Here is a 21,636-nt window from a genome sequence, read left to right as displayed (position 1 = left end):
TTCCGTCACGTGGCTGAGAGGAATCACTGTCATGTAACGCAACCAGAGAGGTTTAGTGCAATGACATTTGTAACGGGAAGCCCTTGTTTCGACCTTAGCTTTCCTGTTACCTAACCAGGTGGCTTTGGGCAAAGGCCACTTCCTTTCCATGCCTCATAGGTGTCAACTGGAAATGAGGAGATGGAATTCAGTGTCCACAGAGAATCCAAGTCCACCCTTTTTTACTGATGTGAGTAGAGCTGCTCCAAAGCCTGCCACCTTCCTGCTTCTGGTTTCACCAAGAAGGACCAGTAGCAGGAGCCGGTCGGTGTGAGGGCCCTGCTGCCAGGGGCGGGCGGCACCCAGGGAGGGGCCCCTCTGCTCGGCTGAGAGACTTTGGTTCCATGGGGCAGATGCCACCAGCAAGGTCCATGAGCCATCCTTCTGAACACTTCCCAGACTTGGATAAGGAGAGGAAAACTCAGCACAACCAAAGAAACATGTGTCTTTTTGACATGATGCCAACATCCTTCTTTCCTATGAAGGGACAGCACTGTGTGATGGAAGCCAGACACGGGAGCTACTTCGCTGCCAACAGTCACCCCCCAACCCCTCGCAAAACTGGGAGTGGGAGGAGGATGTGAACGAGGAAAGAGCAAGAGAAGGACGCTGTGATGTGCCTGGAACCATCTGTACTTGCAACCTGAAGATGGGCTGATGTTGTTGCTATTGCTGGTGTGATTCTGTTGGAATTCTACATGGGAATTTAGGCTGCGCCCCACTGTCTGTCTCATACCCTTCATTTCCTAAGCCCTCACCCCCTCTTCTTCCGCACAGCCCTACTGCCCAGGGTTTCGCATCAGACGGCTCTCCATAAACAATAACAGAAACTTGGACTTCCGCTGTGCTTCCTGAGTGGCCAGGCTAGTTCTGTGCACATAGCAGGTATTACCGTACTGAGTCCTCACCCTGACCCTACCAGGTGGGTACTTTCATTGCCCAATTTTACAAACTGCAAACTGAGGCACAGAGGGGTCCCTCTTGAGTGAATGAATTCATGAGTTCAACCTCTGCTACGTCTAGAACTGTAACATATTGCATTTCCCCGAAAATAAGATCGGGTCTTATATGAATTTTTGCTCCAAAAGATGCCTTGGGGCGTATTTTCAGGGGATGTCTTATTTTTTTCATGTACAACAATCTACATTTATTCAAATACAGTCATGTCATCTTCTTCTGGAACATCGTCATAACGTACTAAAATGCGTCTGGCTGACGATCTTATTTGGGGTTAAGACCTTTTAGGGGTAGGTCTTATTTTCGAGGAAACACAGTAACAAACCACATAAATATAGGGATTTGAGTCAAGGTGGAATAATCATGATTACATTCAATCATTATCTAATTGTAAGACATCTTAACTGTAGAAAATAAAAATATAAACAAAATTCATAGTTTACTTAATGGTACTATTATCCCAGTACCAAGATAAATCTTTTTTTTTCATTGTAAAACTATTTATTATTTGTAACATTTTTAATGTAGAAAACTTTTTATCTTCTTGGTGCTCATTAGCGTCATTAACAACCCGTGTTCTTTGCAAATCCAACAGCCACTTCTCTGTCTTCATCTCACTCAACTCCAGCAGCGTCGGACATAGTGCTACACCAACTCCTTGCTCCCGAAACCCTGTTCTCTGGGATTCTGAGCTTCCTCGTGCTTTTCCACCTACTTCATTGTCTATTCCTTACCACTCTCTTGCAAGCTCTTCTGTCTTGGTTCTATTTCTAATTGTCAGAGTGTCTAATGCTCAATCTGAGGCATTTTTTCTCCTTTGTGATGTTAACAGTCTCATGTCTTGGTGACTCCCCAAATTGTTACTTCAAATGTGCCTCGTTCCTCTGAGATCCAAACCCACGTGTACATAATCTCGACTTGGATGTTGAGTACGTGTTTCAATCATAATACGCTCAGTGCAGAACACATGAATACAACTCCTCCCTGACTCTTCATCTCCGATAATGTGACCTCCCCCACCCAACCAGTTGCTCAGGTCATAGCCTAGCGGCCATCCCTGATTCTGCGCTCTCCCACATCTGAGCCGTTAGCAATCCTGCAATGTCTCACTGGGTCCAGAATGGCTATGGCCTGAGCCCAAAGCTCCCTGGCTGGCTGCTGCCATTGCCTCATTAGTCTCAGTGTTCCACTCTTGCCTCAGGCCTCATAGGAAAACCAGAGTGATCTTTTAAAAGTGCAAATGCTAGTCTGTCATGTCCATGCTTAAAACTCTCTCATGACGTCCCACTGCTATTAGGAAACAAATCCTACTTTTTTACCACAGTCTATAAGGCCCTTCATGATCTGGACCCCGACACGCTCCCCCACCACCCATTTCGCTCTGTCCCAAGCGCATCGGTCTTATTTCTTGAAGGCACAGAACACGCATTCCCACCTCAGGGCATTTGCACTTGCCATTCAGCTGCTTCCCTCCCCACTTCCTGGGTTCCTCATAAATGTCCTCTCCTCAGACACCTTTTCCTGAACATCTCAGATAAAGACGATCCACTCCAATCCACGCTTTATCCATTACTGTTTGATTTTGTTCATAGCACTTATCTCTACTTGAAAGTAATTTATTCACAGTGTTTATTTCCTACTTCCCCTCCAGAGTGCTAACTCTAGGAGGAGAGTCATCTTGACTCAGTCAGCACTATCTCCTCAGCAGCTAGAACTGAGCCTGGCACTTAACAGTTAATCGACAAATATTTATTGACTATTGAATGAAGGACAGAAGCAACAAGGTATAAAGAGATTACAAAATGCTATGAGCATCTAAGTTTTGGAATATCACAAACAGCATTTATAACTTCATCCAGACTGGCAAATTTTTATATACAGAGGGTGCCAAAAAAATGTCTACACATTTTAAGAAAGGAAAAAAAAAAAAACTGTGTTAAAATTGTAACACTCAATATATACCAATAACAAAAGATGAATACAAGTCATGTGTATACGTTTTTTTTGGCACCCCCGGTATTTACCTCTAGTTATTTTTTTAATGTCAGAGGTGCTAGACTCAGGGTCATGTTGTATGATTTATTTTGTAGATTGCTTGGTTTTAAACTTCAGGTTATATCATGGTAGCTTTAAAAAGTATATTTCCCTCCAGTTTTTCTTAATATGCCGTCATTTAAAAAAATAATTCTTTTTTTAAAGATCAGTATTAGGTTCACAGCAAAATGGGGCAGAAAGTACAGAGAGTTCCCATATATGCCCTGCCCCACACCGCACAGCCTCCCCCACTCCTGCCATCTCACACCAGAGTGGGTACATTTGTGACAATCAACGAACCTGTACTAACATGTCATTATCACCCAAAGCCCTTCATTTACATTAGGGTTCACTCTTGGTGTCGTACATTCTATGAGTTCTGACAAATGTACTCACATAATGATGTACGAGTGTATTCACCATATGGGATCAGACAGTAGTTTCACTGCCCTAAACGTTTCCTTGTTCTCCAACCTATTTATCCCTCCCTCCCCCCAAGCCCTGGCAACCACTGATCTAAAAAGATCTAAAACTCTCTCCATAGTTTTACCATTTCCAGAATGTCAAATACTTGGACTCACACAGGATGTAGCCTTTTCAGACAACGCGCCATACATTTTAACATTAACGCTATATTGTAGTGTACAGCCTACTTTTTAAACTTGAAATGAACCACAAATACTTGCATGTATTTAATAATCTTAAAACAATTTTCCATGAGGACGTACTGTATTTCATTATTAATCTATGTTTTGATATTTAAAGTATTTCTATAGGTTAGCAGGAAAACACACAATGTAGGAGATACAGCGTGGGGTTGAGTGGAATTCTAGAAAGTGCTGGACCTGGGTTAGAATCTGCCTCAGTAGCTGTGCACCCTTAGACAAGTTTAGTTTTCACTACCCTAAGCTTCTCTCGACTCCTCCATAAAATAGAGATGATAACGGTGCTTCTATCATAGAAATGTCAGGGTATTAAGTGGAGTGATGTATGCAGAACACTGAAGACAAGTGCTCACTGAATGCTTTTCTCTTGTGAACTGGCTGTCCTTTGCTCATTTCATTAGTAAGTCATTTCTTTATGCTTCTTTATGTGTTGTAACAATGTTAATTCCTTATTTATCAGTTATAATTGTGTAGTCTTTTAGTATTATCTAGGGCTTTCAAAAATAGTATTTGTTGTCTTCCCTGATTACAAAAGAAATAAATATATGCTATAGAGACTTAGGAATACGCAGAAAAGCACAAATAGGAAAATAATAAAACCTCAAATCCCAGACAGAATTAATGTTACAATTCTAGAATCTATCTTTCCATATTTTTTGTCCCTCCATTTATTTATTATTCAATACATATTTACTAGGTGCCTTCTAAGGGCCACTGTGCTAGAGAGAAAACTGAATATATTATACATAGGACATGCAATTTTTTAAACACAGAATTGAGAACAAACTATATGTGTATGTATACTGCTTAAAATATTACTTTTCAAAAATTAACTTTTTACTGAAAAAAAGTACGTATTACAGCTTGATGAATTTTCACAAACAGGACGTACTCATGCAATCAGCACCAGGCTAAGAAAAAAAAATTGATGAAAATTCCATTATTTGGAAATATTTATTATAAATACTTTTCTTTATCTTATTAGTAAAAATTCCTGGATGTATAATTAGGGCAAATGGTATCACCCTTTTTTAAGGCTTTTGATGCTTGTTGCCAAATGGCTATCCAAAAAATTCCTGTAAGCAACGTGAGATCCCCTTTTGGTCTACTCATATTTTCTGTGTACATTTTATTCTTTCATATTTTAACTCGCCTGTTTCAGCACATAAATTGAATAATCCATTCCTGCACTGTTAATTTGCTTGGTTTCATTTAACACCTGCAATATTTTTCTAAAAGTTGAGTCTGTGTGTAAGCTATCTCTTCTGGAATGACATACTGCGTTTCCTCGAAAATAAGACTTGGTATTCTATTCTATTCTAGCCGGTCTTATATTAATTTTTGCTCCAAAAAACTCATTAGAGCTGATGGTCCACCTACGTCTTATTTTCAGGGAAACACGGTAGTTAGTCCAATGTCAAAGTTAGGCCAAAATAAATGTTCACAATATTGTAGAATTATATAGTATTTAACATTTTGTAATCATATTCAACATTTGGTTTTATAATTATATTTAACATTTATATTTAACATTTATATTTAATATTTGGTTAAGCTGGATGCTATTACCACTCTTTGTCAAAAATTTTCTAGGCATTTTTGCCTATTTACCCCTTCAAATAGATGGTAGAATAATTTTTTCATATTACAGAAAATAAAAGGAAAACAAATCTCATTTATTCAAATCTTCCTTTATAGTTCTCAGAAACATGGCATCGTTTTATACATATATTTCTTACAAATACTTCTGAAGTAGATTACTTTTTATCTTTCCTTTCTAAATTTTCTTTTTGTCTTATAGTTACTGCTGTTTTAAAATTATAATTTAATTAAAATTTCTACATGAATGGCTATATCAGAAAGCTACTGACTTAATTTAATTCTATAACCTTTCACTTTTCTGAAGCCTATTATTAATTCTAAGACTATTCCAATAGATTTTCTTCAGCTTTCTATGTATATCAAATCTTCTGCAAAAACCAATAATTTTAATCTCTTTCATTTCATTAATTACAATTTATTCCTTATTGCACTGCCCCAAACTCCTAGAACAATGCTGGATAATAGTGCCCACAGAGGGCATTCTTATTTTTGTTTCCACGTGCATGACAATTGGCTTCTGTTATTTTACCGTTAAGAACAATGCTGGCTGTTGGTATTAGGTAAATATCTTTTATTCTGTTAAATAGCTATCTACTTGGACTGGACTTTCTGATGAACATCAGAATTAAGTCAGTCTCTGAATATATTTTATATTTCTATATTTTACTTGAGAAAAAATCAAGGTGACAGAATCTTGTGAAAAGTGATAAAGAGATAGAAACACTTAAAATTATTCATTACTAACGATAACGAATAAAATATGGGTATTGCTTCTTTTTGGCCATCAGTCACAATATAGTTAAATACACATTTATTATGTCTAAAAATCATTTGTTGCTTGAAAACCTTATTTTGCAACCTACACTGGGGGTGTTGATGTTATTTTTGTTAACTAAGGAAATGGACAAAGCCAAACAACCTACCTTAAAAATAGGGAAGCAAAGTCAACTCTGGTCTTCCATGTGGAAGGAAACAGAAATTGATAATCCAGTCTATTCTATTCTAACAGATGAGAGTTCAATGTAACAAATATTAATTTAATGGTCAACATGTATAAGGTGATATTCTGGGTGTTATGGAGGATGTTACTAGCATTTAAAACAAAATGTGATCTTTTACATTTGCTAAATTTATCAGGAGACAATAAGTATACAAAAGTCTATGGACTGAGATGAAAATAGCAACGGGCTTATATATGCACATGTGTATGTCCATGGATACATTTATGTTTGGAATATAAGTACTGAAATGCTCCCACATGTTCATGTAACTAGTCTTAGCTTGTGGAAAGGATGGAAAGCAGAAAACAGCTCCAGCTCTTCCTGAAGTGTTTTCTTTGCAAGTCTCCCCGAGACCCTTCCTTAGGCAGCAGGGAACCACAGCTTCCAGCCGCCATACCACGGCTGGACCCTGGGCATCAGAGTTTCTTCTTGTTTATCGACAGAGACTAAAGCACCTTCTAGGTGAATTATGTTTTTCAACTAAAAAAAAAAAAAGGTCAACTTCTGAATTAGTTTAAAATGTTTGCACTTTTGAAAGCATGAGCATTACTCAGTACAGAACGTTTCACTGGAAATGGAAGCTACTTAGCATTGGCGTGACTGGTATTTTAAAGAAAGATTTTTTTTTTCCTAGCTTAAAATAAATGTATAAACAAGAGACAGTAAAATAATTAACGGATGATAACCTAAGTTTTACAGGAAGAAAATATCATTGCAAATTTAAAGACTGAATTAAACCAAAGGGCAAATTAATTACTTTGCTTTATAAAAAAAAGAAAAGAAAAAAAAAAAGACATCATTATAGCCGACTTCCTTTAAGCTACGTCATTCCTCAGAGACTGTCCACAGCTCCTTTGCTTGGCCATTGACTCATCAAACCCAGGCTCTACGGAGATCAGAACCTTCTGTCCCAGGCCTTTTCTTAATAGAAAAGATGAAAACAAGGGGCCACAGGAGCAGGTACTTAAAAAAGAGACCTGGGACAGGAGTTTACATATCGAAGGCCCAAGAAAGGGCGAGAGTCTTCACGTCCTAAATCCTGACACCAGACCATCCTCTGGTCTGTCCCAACTAACCGACTCCCAGAGCACTAGGGGAGTAAAGGAGACAGCTCTACACTTGACCAGGTGAATGTGGTGTATACACCACCTTCCCTTGCCTGGGACTCACAGAACACAGAGGAGGGTGCCTGCTACTTCCCAACCCTGGTCCCTGCAGGGAGGGAGTGTGGCCTGAGAGCAGACTCTTAGAGGCTACCACGTCAATGACACATAAGGATGACCACCGTATCACCAGGGAAATGGTAATATTAGACAGAAAGAGAGAATACAACATAAGCGTACACTTGATTTCATCCATCAAGATATCCATCTGGATGAAATAGTTTCCTTAGGCTGTGGGAAAAAAATCTAGCAGGAGAACTGACCAACGGCAAGTTAAACTGAAACATTTATGGTACGCTGAAGGTCTTTCCTCACTCTGCTTGCAGACTGCCTTTCAATAAAAATCCAACAGAAAGAACTCTTTCTCCATTCAGTCTGAAAGAGTCCTACTTTACTAAAGACGCTGAAAAAAACAAAAACAAAAAAAACAACAACCCTCCAGTTCCACACTGTCATTCACAAAAAATGACTTCTGCATAAGTATCATCGTATCGCACACAGAGACCTTTCGGTAAAATGATATGCAGGATGTAAGTCAGAAATAGGAAAGGTCTCCAGTTTAAGCAGTACACGGTGGAAGTAAAGTCTAACTCCTTTCTGCTGGGGGAAAATATTATTTCCTTTGATAATTGTGTCTCCCTGACACTCATGTTCCTTAACATGTCAAACATTTTTATTGGTAAAAAAAAGAAAAAGAAAATTTCTCCTTTGAATTTTTTTCCTGCAGTGTCAACAAAATTAATTGAAACTGATTGCTTTTATTAAAAAAAGTCACTAAATGAGATGACAGACTTCTAAAACTCAAAATGGTCAACGCTTTTATTTCTTAAAGTTTAATTAAGATATTTTTAAAGGATGATTCTATCCTAAATTTCCTAAACAATATCCTAATAATCATTTTAGGCACATACTTTGATAACACAAGGATTGTTACTGGAAGTCAGTCCCTCACATAGTGTATTTCATTGTTCAGAATCTCTTATAAGCCAAAGCTGTGAACTAACCAAATCCTACAGAGGGGTAGCTGGCAAAAAAAGTTAAGATTTTTTTAAAAAAATGAGGCTAAATGTCAACAATGAGAGCTCAGAAATCACATTGAAAGCTAACTAATAGATTGTTAATTTCCTTGAAATTACTTGTACCGCTGATCTTAAAAAGCTAAAAACATGTCATTTAAATAAATATTCATGTCCCTACCACAGCACATTGCTAACTGGAGTGTGAAATCAGGCATTACCACATCATTGCTGCCTGATGAGATAATTCTGGTTTTCTTAGGAGTATTATGCCAATACATTTATTTTTGCCAGGAAATAATTTCACTTTTTATTTTGAAAGAAACTAATATTTGCAATGACCAGTCCCAGGTTGGTTGAATTACAAAACTATAAACTCAAAGATGGAAATAAGTACAAGAACCAATTTATTTTCAGAATATGCAAATTTAGATCAAGTAAATAATTTCCAAAGACAGAGCCTAAATGAATCTTTCCTTTATATTTTTGCTCGTACCTTTACGTTCTTCTCGAGTAAAATGACTGAAAATCAACTTTTGTAAGGTTATAAGCTTAAATAATTTTTCTCCTGTTGCTTTTTAGGTTTGGTTATATCATACCTTCATTCTCTTTCCCCTTTACTTCTCCTAAGAAACAGTCCTCATACCCAAGAACAGAATCTGATATTTCAATTACTGGGGAGACCCCTAGTTATTCTTTTTGTTTTTTTTCTTTTTAAATTTGGGTTTATAGAAGAACTGCATCCTCTCCATCCGTAAACCAGAACTTTCAATGTATACTTTTATGTCAGATACTCTCTCTGTACAGTTTAGCATAAATAATGTCAGTAAACAAATAAAAATCTGGCTGCATGACATCAAAACTGAGTTTGGAAGTTTTTCAGTTTATGTTATAGTTGCCTACCTCTGCCTTTTTACCACACAGTTTTGGCACTGTATAGACAAGCTATGGCATTTTTAAGAAGGTAGAGTTTAAACACAATAGCAAATTACTGCTAATTTCTTCTTCATGGGTGCTATTAACACCTATTAACATCAATAAGAGGAACAGGTTGTACTCAAGACAAAATATCAGCCTAGTCTGTATCATTAGAAACAAATGGAAACTTCGGAAAGGAATTTGAACATGCTAGTAAAATAAGAAATTTTTTTGTGCTGTTCTCTTACGAAGTGAATCACAACCATAAATCAGAAACAGCTTGTGAAAATAAGTATGATTATTAAGCTTTTCTAAAGGCAATTCTGAACTTGTCACTCACTTGGAATATTTCTACCTTAAAACGTACTAATGCCTCACACGTAACTTCCTTAAGGAAAGCAAACACTTTAAAATGCAAAAAACTTTTGTATTTTACTCTCACTGTAAAAATAAATATTTCAGTAAGGAATGGCAAAAAAAAAAAAAAAGCACATTTAAATAATTTCATTGCACTGGAAGTTGCCAATTCGTCTGTGAGTGGTTTCACTGCAGATGAAAAGAAATCAAAATACAGGACAGATGTTGAACAAACCGCATTTAAGTTCTGTCACACACTGGCATTTTTCGAATGATTTTGGCTCTTCTATTAAGTAAGGTGCATTTTGCTTGATTTTGAAAAGGGAAACATCAGGAAATATTTAAAGGCCAATTGCTGCCAATTAACTTTGATCAGTAAAAGTTCTATTTGAATCTTTCAGACTCTTCTCCTGTCTGAAATAACAGACTTGTATAAAATCTAGCAAAACAACAACTTGATGACTAATGCCTGTTAGCAGCCCTACCACAAGCGTGCTTAACAGCAGGATTTAAATAAACAACTGTCTCTATTAAGAAGGGAGTGAAGTGTAGTTATAGTCGTTTTCTCAGATTGGAGATAGGGAGACAATATTCCTTATTCTTAAGGAACGCTGCCCGCCGAGATCATTGGGTGTCATGGCCGACTCCACATTTAACAGGCCATCTTACGCAAGTTTCCCCCCAATTATGATGGACAAATAAAATCAGCAGCAGATTGACATAAGAAATCCTCGTACCCAGAGGCCTGACTAAAATGTCACCCAACCAACTGGGCCAGCCAGAGAGGAGAGCACCAACCCAGCATATGACAATCTGACCCGGCAGCCTATGCAAGGATCACAAATTCTGTGGGGTTTTAAAGGCAATCCATCTCAACAGTGATTATGAAACTGAGAAATCCGTAGCTTCTGCTAACCAACAGTTGCATGTTTAAGACTCTTGACATCTAATTTTAATCCTTATCAACAGTCACGTGGAGTCTAACCTCGAAACACGACAGCCCAAGTAAAGCAAAGCAATACCAAGAAGGCAAAATGCATTACCACATAATCAATAATGACTTTAGCTCATTATTCCAACTATATATTAGAAAAATAATATCCCATTATTGTAAGACCAATCATTTACTTTCAGACGTGCAATGTGAAGCATGTATAAAATAACTGAACTTACTTCTAAGTCGTTAAAAAATAGATGTGTGTCTGCCAAGTTGAAAATCATTTCTTCCATGCGCAATCCAAGGGAAACTGAAGTAGGTGGATCCTAAAGGAAGAATTTTACAGGTCAAAAGTGTATAGACTTCAGGTTACATGAAATACAGTGTCACAATGAGATGGAGTCAGTGTCCGGAAAGACCAAAAGTGACCCATTGGGTGGCTTGGGCTCCAGCTCCTTTTGGTGTGCATGATTTATTCTGTAGCAAACTTCAGTGACTTATTTTATTTAAAAAGTGCCCCCAAATGTTTTTGGCACTTTGCATAAAAGAAGAAACAACTTGCTGCTTAAAACATAACAAAAATGTAAAATCTAGGGTTTCTTAGACATATAAAATTGAGGAAATTCAGCTTCATGCATCTGTTTTAGGAACACAAAAATCAATGCATCAAGAAGACACTGTTCATGTTATACCAAAACCCATTAAAAGTGTCTAAAAGCATTGTCCCAAATATCAGAAAATAGATACAAATGGGTTGATTTCAGAAGGGCAGTAAATACTAATTTTACTGCAGATGATAACTATCCTTATTATTTTTATTTATTTATTCAGATGGCCTGTCAATTTTCAGAATACTTGATGTGGGAAGTGATGGTCATTCTGACCACCTGGCACCATGCCCAGCTCAGGGAGCTGATCCTGACATTCATGTGACACTATCCAGTCATCAAACAGCCAGTACCATACAAGGGGGAAGTACCAGCATTCTGAGGTGTCTGGTGACTTCTACCCAACGTTTCATACAACCCACATTCTGATGACATTTACTGGCACTGAGTCGAAATCGGGGGAATATGGGTATATTTGCAGGTGTTTATGGTGTTACTGCATTTGTAATGTATCAAACCGAGGAAGCAACATGGTTCACGGTTCATATCCTGCATAATTAGTGAAGAAAGAAAAAAATTCCGTAGAGGAAGTATTCAAGCATGTGAGTTTTTCAAAGTTGTACTGGCATTCTAAAAACAATATGAACTTTCACAGGTACGGCATTTTATATTTTTCCAAAGGACGATAATTTCTGATATACTCTTTTATTATCACAGCCAACTTTTGGAAGAAGTACAGAAACTACCTGTCTCATCACTTAATCAGGGAAATAGTAACTAGAGGAATTCTTCATTCCCATAGGTCACCCATCGGGCTAGGGATGCTTTGTGTGTCACCAGCTTTTGAGTCTTACAGTGAAGAACATTAAATCCAGAGAAAATAAGATTCTTGCTGTCTCATAGTATCCAACATAAACATGTATGTTTTCTCTATTGTCTTCATTCCAAAGTTTAAGCCTTGCCTGTGTCTTACGATCTACTCACCATGTAGCCACAATCCATCATGCCCTTAAGTATTTACCTCAAGGGCCACCTCCTCATTGGGAAGTAACAGGAAGTGCCAGAAGAAGAGCCCCTGTCCCTGAGCTCAGGTCTTACCCTTGCTTTCTCACTTTGGTGTCCTAGCATCATCGAATAAATCAACAGGCCAGATGGCAAACGCATTGTTTTCATAGAAAAGAGTAAAAAGATTCTTAGGATAAAAATATTTTCATTTGACACAAATTCTTAATCTGATACGATTATACATGTTTGTACACCTCAGAGCGAGCAGGGGCCTGAGATGGAGGTGGCAATGGAGATTCAACCCTGCTAGCCCCTCCCACCAGCACCATAAGCCACGCCCACACCGCCAGCCCCGCCCACCCCACTAGCCCCAGGGACACTCTGCCAGCGCAGCCCAGGGTCTACTTTTCAAAAATCCCAGAGAAGGAGAAGAGCGGGGGTTTGGGAAAATATGGCCGGATGGCATCACTGGTCTCAATTCCTCTTCTGCCTAGGCCTTCTCTGCCAGCTGACTGACACTGGGAAGGACGCAGAGAACACAGTATCGCCAAAAGTCGGGGGTTTGATTGGCAAAGGGTTTATACGAGGGCAGAGAGCAAAAAAAGACATAGAGGCCAAGTGAATGTGTAAAAGCCGCCTAGGAAGGGCGGATGAAAACACTTCCCTCAACTTTCCTGTGTGATGATTCAGACTCCTTAGCATTCTCAAATTGTCCCTGTTTAAAACCACCTAAGATCTATAAAATGTCATAGGTTGAGAAGAATTAAAACAGTTTACAAATAAGAAAAACTCTCACTGAATCTTGGTTTTATAGGAAATTGCTCACTCACTTGAATTCTAAGTACCAGAAAGGGTGCTGGAAAAAGCCACTGCTGGAATATCCCCTAGAGCAGAATTAACCAGCGGGGGGAGTTGAAACAGCTGTTTCTAAAACAAAACACCTGACGAAGGTGTTTACTCCCTCTAGTTCAGGCCAATAAAAATACACTGACTTGTCTCATAACCAGGTCAATGAATCTTTTTATGTGGCAAGGCAGAAGAGACCACATTTATTTAATGGCCAATTCTGGAATTTATGTGCCATGGTATTGTTACTTTTGAGCAAGTATTATTTCTCCTTCCTATGGTTGCTTATTGATAGCTCCATCAAAAGAATCACTCCATTGTTTGTTAATATATAGCATTCTTGAACTGTTCTTCATAAATTAGAGTAATGGCTTGCTAGTTGGAATACTAATAAATTTTAAGGGCTTGTTCAGTCTTGTGGTCAAATACAACACAGATGTTGGCCTTATTTACCTTTTAATGTTTTTTTTTTTTTCTTTTGTTATTAGCTTTCATGCCTTAACAGTTTTTCTACCTGCCACTCCACAGTTATTGTTATGAAATATTTACTGCACTAAAAGAACAGTTTAAGAGTTAACTGGAATGAGAGAATTTTAAATAGGAGGGAGCTGTAGTAGACAAGGCAGTGTTTCTCAAACATTTGTTTTGAACCACAATGCACAGTAAAAAAAACACATTTTATACCACGATCTAGTAATCTCTCTCTCTCTCTCTCTCTCTCTCTCACACACACACTCACACACACACATACACACACACACACAACCACACACACAGTTGAAATAATGTAAGTTTGGCAAAAGAAGATTTTCTTCACTGTGTGGGGTACACTCTGATATTTTCCATTTCCTAGCCCACCAAAGCGCCGCAGTCCACAGTTTGAAAAGCTGAGCCCTCGAGGACACCTACTTCTGATCTGAGAGATAGGAAAACAGTGTGTCAGCCGTGGTGATTGGCTTGTGGTAACGAGGCTGGCAGGGTGCAAAACCATCTCACCCTCAGCGTTTTACCTGAGAGGACACCAGCAGAAGAGCAGACAGAGACCCTTGTGCACAGCTCTGCTCACACATTCTAACGCTGGGGCTCTCACATCGAGGTTCGATTTTCGTTTCCTCTTCTAATAATCTTTTCATGCCTTTCACATTTTAAAAATAGGTCCGGTACAAGTCAAATGTGACAACAACTTACACTGAACGGATAATAAATGAGTCATAGCTTGATGGCTTATTTTGGCATATTTAGAAGAAGAAAGAAAAAAACACATTTTTTAAGGCCAACACTGAGACATTAAAATCACCACGTCTTTGGCTTAACCTTACTTTTCTTGCGCTTTACAGTAACGAATTCCAGAGCTGCAGTTCGGAAACGGTTGCTTTCAAAACACCATGTTTTGCTACATCACTTTTGAAAAATTATAAAACTTTGCCTCCACCTCAAACAGGTTTTAAGTAAACCTTTTTGCCAAATATTTCCATTCTTCTCTGAACGTGACCCCTCTGCGGCACTTGCCACCACCATCTGATCTCTTCTTGACATTTTTCCTTCCCCGGTGCCTGTCACATCATCCATCTTTTCTGGGCATCTTCCTAGAATCTGACTGTCCATGACCTATCCGTTAAATGATGCTGGTCCCTGGCACTGTTTGCAGCCATCCCTCGTTCTATTCACCCTGCCACACAGAGCCCGGCACAGTTGTGCCTTCTCCCGCCACCCCACTCCCCTCTATTAAATTAGATCTCAATGATTTTCCCACATACCAACAACCTATTGGGCATTTCTACTTGGATGCCCGGCAGAGCACCTGACGCTCAGTGTGCTGCAAACTGGAGTCCTCGTATTTCCCCTGGAAACCTACTTTTTTCCTTCTTTGGGAGAATGGCACCCTCCCAGCCCAAACCTTGGCATTATTCTAAACAGCCTCTTTTGACCCCCACACCAAATCAATCTCCACATCTGGCCACTTGGACCTGGACTTCACGCCTTCCTTATACTCACCACCCTTTATTTTTGCCCCAGCCATGTGTCTCCTTTGTAGAAGTCCATGTTAGGCTCTGGCTCTATACGTGGGGTCTCCCCATGCCCCTTCCATTCTCCTGCCTCTTTCTAGGGAACATCCCAACACCTCAACAAGTACGAGAGGCCCCCAAAGTGTCTGACTCTTGCTAACCTCCCCAACATAGGACCTATGTCTAATTTTTCAAACTATTTTTTTAAATCATGAAATCTTTTCTTCAAAAGATGACTAGGCAGAGGACCGATGTAAAAGTGAAGTGTCTCTCATGGAAGTCCCCACCCAAGACCATAACGAAAACGGGCACACAGTCAGTCTGCACTGTTACCCACATTCATCTACCGAGGTGCCCAAGCCTGCACGCTCACGTCCAGCGTCCCTGCACAGCTTCTCCTGCTACCCCTGTCAGTCCATGTCTCCTCCTCCCTGATGCTTCCCAGCCAGGCTCATGGGCTGCTGCGTCCCACAGCTGCGTGTGTTGTCCTAAGGGGGGCACAGCGACACCCCTACATCCTTATCTCTGCATCCTTGGGACCTAGCGCAATGCCAGGCACAGGGGTTTTCCCAAAGTTGGGTGGAGGAATAAATGAGTGAAAAGCAATACACAGAGAGTATTTCAAATAATCCCAAGGAAGAAACAATAAAATATTAATTTTTATCTGTAATTAGTTGTTAGTGTTCAGTGTCAGTAAAACAAACAAACAAACAAAAAAAATCCTAGATCCCTACCTTAGGAGAAACAAATGGACATCTGAATCCTAAACTCATTTTATCTATAGAACATAGTGTTAAACATATTCATTAACAATGCCTGATGAATTTGTACCTGTTTAAACAGCAGCGCATTCTTGGAATACTTGCTTATAAAACCTTACTCATCTGCTTAATGAAGTGGACAATACCAGCAGAAGATCAATGCACAATTATTTATTTTTTGAAACTCAATAGTGGCATGCATCACATCATTCTGCAAAATATATTCTTACGTGTTCTGAAATTTAGTTCCTTAGTAAAAATTGAATAGTCGAGTGAAGAGACTCAAAAAGAGAAAATACAGTCAACTGTTTTATCATCTACATTGCTTAATTAAGAAACACTTACATTTACTGTAGCTTTTATGCCCAGGAAATTCTACAAGTGGAGACCTTCTTCTCAAGCTGTTTCTTAGCCAAACTAAAATAAACACATCCAACACCACACCACACACACACACACACACACACACACACACAAATGAATTTAACCCTGTTCCTAAATTATTTTGACATTATATTGAATTGCAAATATATTCTTAAATTAATGAAAATAAAGTAAAAGAACTTGTTGCAATGCTAGGCTGTTGTGGGCTAACCCAAGACGATTATTTCTATTGAACAGAAGGCAACATTAGGTAGAAAAATTAAATAACTATGAAATCTGCTGAGGGTACACCCAGGCCTAAAACAATTGTTTTGCTTTTATCCTCTATCAAGTTATCTTTAATTCTCCTGTTGCCTCAAGATCGTTTTCTCTTGCTTCTAGAACAGAGAACTGCCCACAGAGAATAAAGTTATTATCATCCTATACCGAAATCACCAGTATCAACCATCCTTAGTCCATTGTCATTCTTTTCCTGTGTCTTTTTTCCCTCCAGCCTGATCACTGCTGTTATACTAGATATTCGTGTCATGAAAATGTTTAAAAAGAAAAAAAAAAAAGAAATTCTAAATAAAATCAGCACATAGAAATGCTGGAATGCCATTAAATTCAGTCTCTAGAGAGACTTATGTCCACCGGGGTTGAATTTACATATTAAAAATCCATAATCTAGTTTGAAGTGATAAAAGGGTGTCTGTAAATACATGTGGACACTGGTACACTGCTACACTAGGATATGGTCTCTTGTCGCCTTGTTTTGTTTCCTAGATGAGCTAGGGCATTCGATAAACGTGAAGCATCATTAAAAATGCATTTTGTAGTAAGCCTGACCCATAGCAATTAGAAATCTGACTTTGCCAAGACTCAACCACCAGACGCAGAAACTGTTACTCCTGCAGGCTGTTCAATTGGCTTCACACTTCCGTCTGGTAATTCTCTTAGGATGACAAGTTATGAAACTGAGCTTAATGACGAAGCCATCCAGCCCATCTCTCCACTGGACTAGGTCCAATACTAGTCCCCACACAAGGAATTATTAGCAGGGGCACTCTGCTGCTACTTGGAATAGACATTTTAAAAGTTTTTTCTAAAATAATTGTGCCCATAACCTACAGGCAAAGAACTCTTGCATGCTGGGCAGAGCACCAAAAAAATGCACGCTTTCATCATGGTCATGCTACAGGCTTTACTTAGATGAATTACACTACATCTAAAAATTTCTGGTCATCAGGGTCCCAATTAACAGAGTGAAAAGGCAAACTATGAAATGGAAGAAAATATCTGCAACTCGTATATTCCATAAGAGGCTAATATTCGGAATGTCAAAGAACTCTTACAACTCAACAACAGCAACAAAAATCTAACTGAAAAATGGGCAAAGGACCTAGATGGATATTTCTCGAAAGAAGACAATACAAATGGTCAACAGGCACATGAAAAGATACCCAGTATCATTAATCATTAGGGAAATAAATCAAAATCACAATGAGATACCACCTGACACCCATTAGGATTGCTACTATCAAAAAGTGATTATGCAAAATGAAATGAGCCACTCACAAAAAGACAAATACTGTATGATTTTACTTATATGAAGTATTTAGACTTGTCAAAATCATAGAGACAAAACGTTGAATGGTGGTTGCCAAGTGCTGTGGGGAGGAGAGAATGGGGAGTTGTTCAATGGCTAGACTTTCAGTTTTGCAAGATGAAAAGTGTTCTGCAGATTGGTTGCACAACAATGTGAATGTATTTAACACGATGGAACTGTACACTTAAAAATTGCTAAGAAAGTAAAGTTTATATTAAGTATATTTTATCATAATTTAAAATAAAAATTAACGAGAATTAGAGGAAGGTAACTGTTGATTAGACATATAGTATTAGGAAATTACTATTAATTTTGCTAGATTGCTAAGATACTGAGTATCAGCTACTATTTCTATTCTAAAAAAAATTTTTTAATGGAGTCCTAAATACCCACTGAAATATATACAAATGCAATAATATGGTATCTGGGATTTGCTTTGAAAAATAGTCCTAGGACAGAGCAGGGTAGGGGAAGGCTGTGGTAAGCATACAGACACAACAAGATTGCATTGAACTTGATAATTGTTAAAGCTGGGAGAGGTCACACTGGGTTTCCTTATACTACTATTCCATCTACTTTTGTATATTTTTAGACGTTTCCATAATTAAAGTTTTTTTAAATGTATAAAAAATATTCACCAAGACAAGACTGGCTGTCTTTTGGTGGTAAAACCATGGATTAAAAATATTTCTTTTGACAATTTAAAACCCCCTCAAATCATACTTTTAAAATGCCAAAAAAAAAAAAAAAAAAAGAAAATTAAGTCAAAATTGTAAAAGCCGTGCAAAGTTCCTCAGCATATCACTGTTTGTTGAAAAGAAAGTGTGACGACTTGCTCGGTAATCTGTACCCAGACTTAATTGAAACTTAGAATATACACAAGAATTGATGTCAGACCCTGCTTTGCCTGTATGAACGCAACTAATGTGCATCCTATGGGATGTTCTTTTCTGGAAAACCAGAGGAACTTCAACATTTATATTGAAGCCTCAGGACCTATGTCTCACATTCAGGAACAGCAGTGTCGCACTGCAGTGTTGACCAGCTGCGAAGGACACTTCCCCGGGTCATTTAAGAAGAGCAGTAACCCTAGACACACCTCACTTAGGGCCTCTGGCCTTTATTTTTTGGTTGTACAGCTCTTGGGATCCTGACCTGTTTTTCTGGTCCACAATGCTAGTGTAATCGTTTGACATCCTATTATGGGCTATTTCTTACTAGTTCAATGATTGGAGCTACTAAAGAATGCTTGTCATGAATAATACAGGAAGACTTCTGAGCACCATTACTTCTCTGGAGATTCTGTGGTTTCCCTCTTTGTGGATTTAGAGTGGCATTAGTTCAGAATAGTTTTGCCCCAACGAAGAACTGCTGTTGAAGATTCATTCATTTCCTACCAAAAGTCTCCTTTATTAATTTATAAACTCACAGGAAGCAGGAATTACAGCTAGGCTTCTACTACTATATGACTATGTATGAGGTTGGACAATTAAGTTCGCAAACTCATCCTAGAAAAAGCGCTCCATACCTCATTGCTGAATATCACTATTGTCACCTTTGAAGTACTCCCCTTGGGAAGCTATGCACTGATGCCAGTGTCTAGTCCACCCTTCAAAGCAATTTTGGAACTCTTTTTCTGGAATGGCCATCAGAGCTGTTGTTGTATTACCCTTGATGTCCTGAATGTCATCAAAATGTCTTCCTTTCAATATTTCCTTTGTCTTCAGGTAAAGAAAGACATCATTGGGGGCCAGATCAGGTGAGTAGGGAGGGTGTTCCAATACAGTTATTTGTTTACTGGCTAAAAACTTCCTCAGAGACAGTGCCATGTGAGCTGGTGCATTGTCGTGATGCAAGAGACACAACTCATTGGCAAAAAATTCAAGTCATCTAACTTTTTCACGCAGCCTTTTCAGCACTTCCAAATAGTAAACTTGGTTAACAGTTTGTCCAGTTGGCACAAATTCATAATGAATAATCCCTCTGATATCCAAAAAGGTTAGCAACATCATTTTGACTCTTGATTTGGACGGACGGAAATTTTTTGGTCATGAAGAATTGGCTGATTTCCATTGTGCACTTTGACGCTTTGTTTCAGGGTCTCATTGGTATCACACATTTCATCACCAATGATAACATGGCCCCAAACCTCGTCTGGCCTCTCCAGAATGTTTTGGCAAACTTCCACTCTCCTTTGCTTTTGTTCATTGGTGAGTTCCTTTGGGACCATTTTTGCACACACCTTCCTCATGCCAAGATTTTTAGTTAAGATTTTCCTAACTGTTTATCTATGTTTACTTGATCTGCTATGCTTCTCACAGTCAGCCAACAATTCTGACGCACAATTCGATGAATTTTTGCAATGTTTTCGTCAGTTCTGCTCTTTACTGGCTGCGCTGACCTCTCTTCATCAGTGACGCGTTCTCTCCTCTCAGAAAAACATTTAGTCCATTTGTATACTGCCGTTTTCTTCATGGCATTATCCCCATAAACTTGGACTAATGTGTCCCTGATTTCACTTCCACTCTTGCCAAGTTTAACAAGAAATTTAATATTTATTCATTGCTCTAATTCAAGCTCAGACATCCTTGCGATGGCACACAAAAACACGCAACAATAATGAACGCCACTCAGCAAGACACCTCCACATGTCAACATGAACACAGCTGCGATACACTGATATACCAAGGTTATGAAACCTTACTGAGCTGTTTGTACAGTGCTGCCAACGTAAATGCATAGTGGCAAGTTCGCGAACTTAATGGTCAGACTTTGTAAAATGCCAAATATTAACATTAGATCTTATATAGTCCAAAAAGAACTGTAAGTCATTTGAGTTTTACTATAAGGACAACTAAAAATAGCACCAAATACTAATAAGGAAGCAATATCTCTTTATTGCTTAGATAAACCAGTAAAGCATTAAAAGAAAAAGTTGTTCCTATTTTTAATGTAGCTCTGGTTCCTATTTACACACCCTTGCACATTCTGCCCTTTTATTCCTTTTCTTTTACCATCTTATTTTTCTAAATTGAAAAAGCAAAAAAATTTAATGGTTAAATAAATCAAGCAAACACATAAGGCAATATAAATTTGTCCAATTTAAATTCTTTATGTTGAGACCTTTAAGAAAGATTTTAATACCCAAGTTAGTGTTCTAATTTTAGACAGCTCCAGAATTCTGAATTAGTAATTCAGAATTCTACAAAGTACATATGGTGTTGGGAATTTGTTTTCCTGAAAGCCTCCCACATTAATTTTGCTTTAAATTTTTTATCTATTACTGTTTTCAATTTATAAGTATGTTTTAAATATATGATAAATGTCTTTTGCCTCTCCAGTTGAATCTGTACCCCATTACATCTGTGAGATGAAATCTACACAAACTCCTAGAAATGGTTCTTCTATTTTGGATTAAAAAAAAGTAGAAACTATCGTGTTTTACAAAATTGCTATTTAAAGGGCTGGCCCGATGGCTCAGGCAGTTGGAGCTCCATGCTCCTAACTCCGAAGGCTGCCGGTTTGATTCCCACATGGGCCAGTGGGCTCTCAACCACAAGGTTGCCAGTTCAATTTCTCGAGTCCTGCAAGGGATGGTGGGCAGCGCCCCCTGCAACTAAGATTGAACACGGCACCTTGAGCTGAGCTGCCGTTGAGCTCCTGGATGGCTCAGTTGGTTGGAACACGTCCTCTCAACCACAAGGTTGCCGGTTCAACTCCTCGAGTACTGCAAGGGATGGTGGGCTGCA

At 38.5% G+C, this 21,636-nt stretch overlaps 1 protein-coding gene across 17 annotated transcripts in view; it reads right to left on the bottom strand.

Annotated features, from left to right (window-relative positions):
- The window catches only part of EYA1 (EYA transcriptional coactivator and phosphatase 1), a 292,977-nt gene that overhangs the window by 40,163 nt on the left and 231,178 nt on the right, over positions 1 to 21,636 (bottom strand). For all 17 annotated transcript variants that reach the window (XM_019726030.2, XM_074318728.1, XM_019726026.2 and 14 more), the window contains one exon: positions 10,926 to 11,015. In XM_019726030.2, coding sequence (XP_019581589.1) covers positions 10,926 to 11,015 — 90 coding nt within the window. The remainder of the gene's footprint in view (positions 1 to 10,925; positions 11,016 to 21,636) is intronic.

This window comes from Rhinolophus sinicus, linkage group LG14 (genome assembly GCF_036562045.2).
Source record: "Rhinolophus sinicus isolate RSC01 linkage group LG14, ASM3656204v1, whole genome shotgun sequence".
NCBI lineage: Eukaryota > Metazoa > Chordata > Mammalia > Chiroptera > Rhinolophidae > Rhinolophus > Rhinolophus sinicus.
Note: the sequence above shows the minus strand (reverse complement) of the source record. Positions and strands in the feature narration are given on the sequence as shown.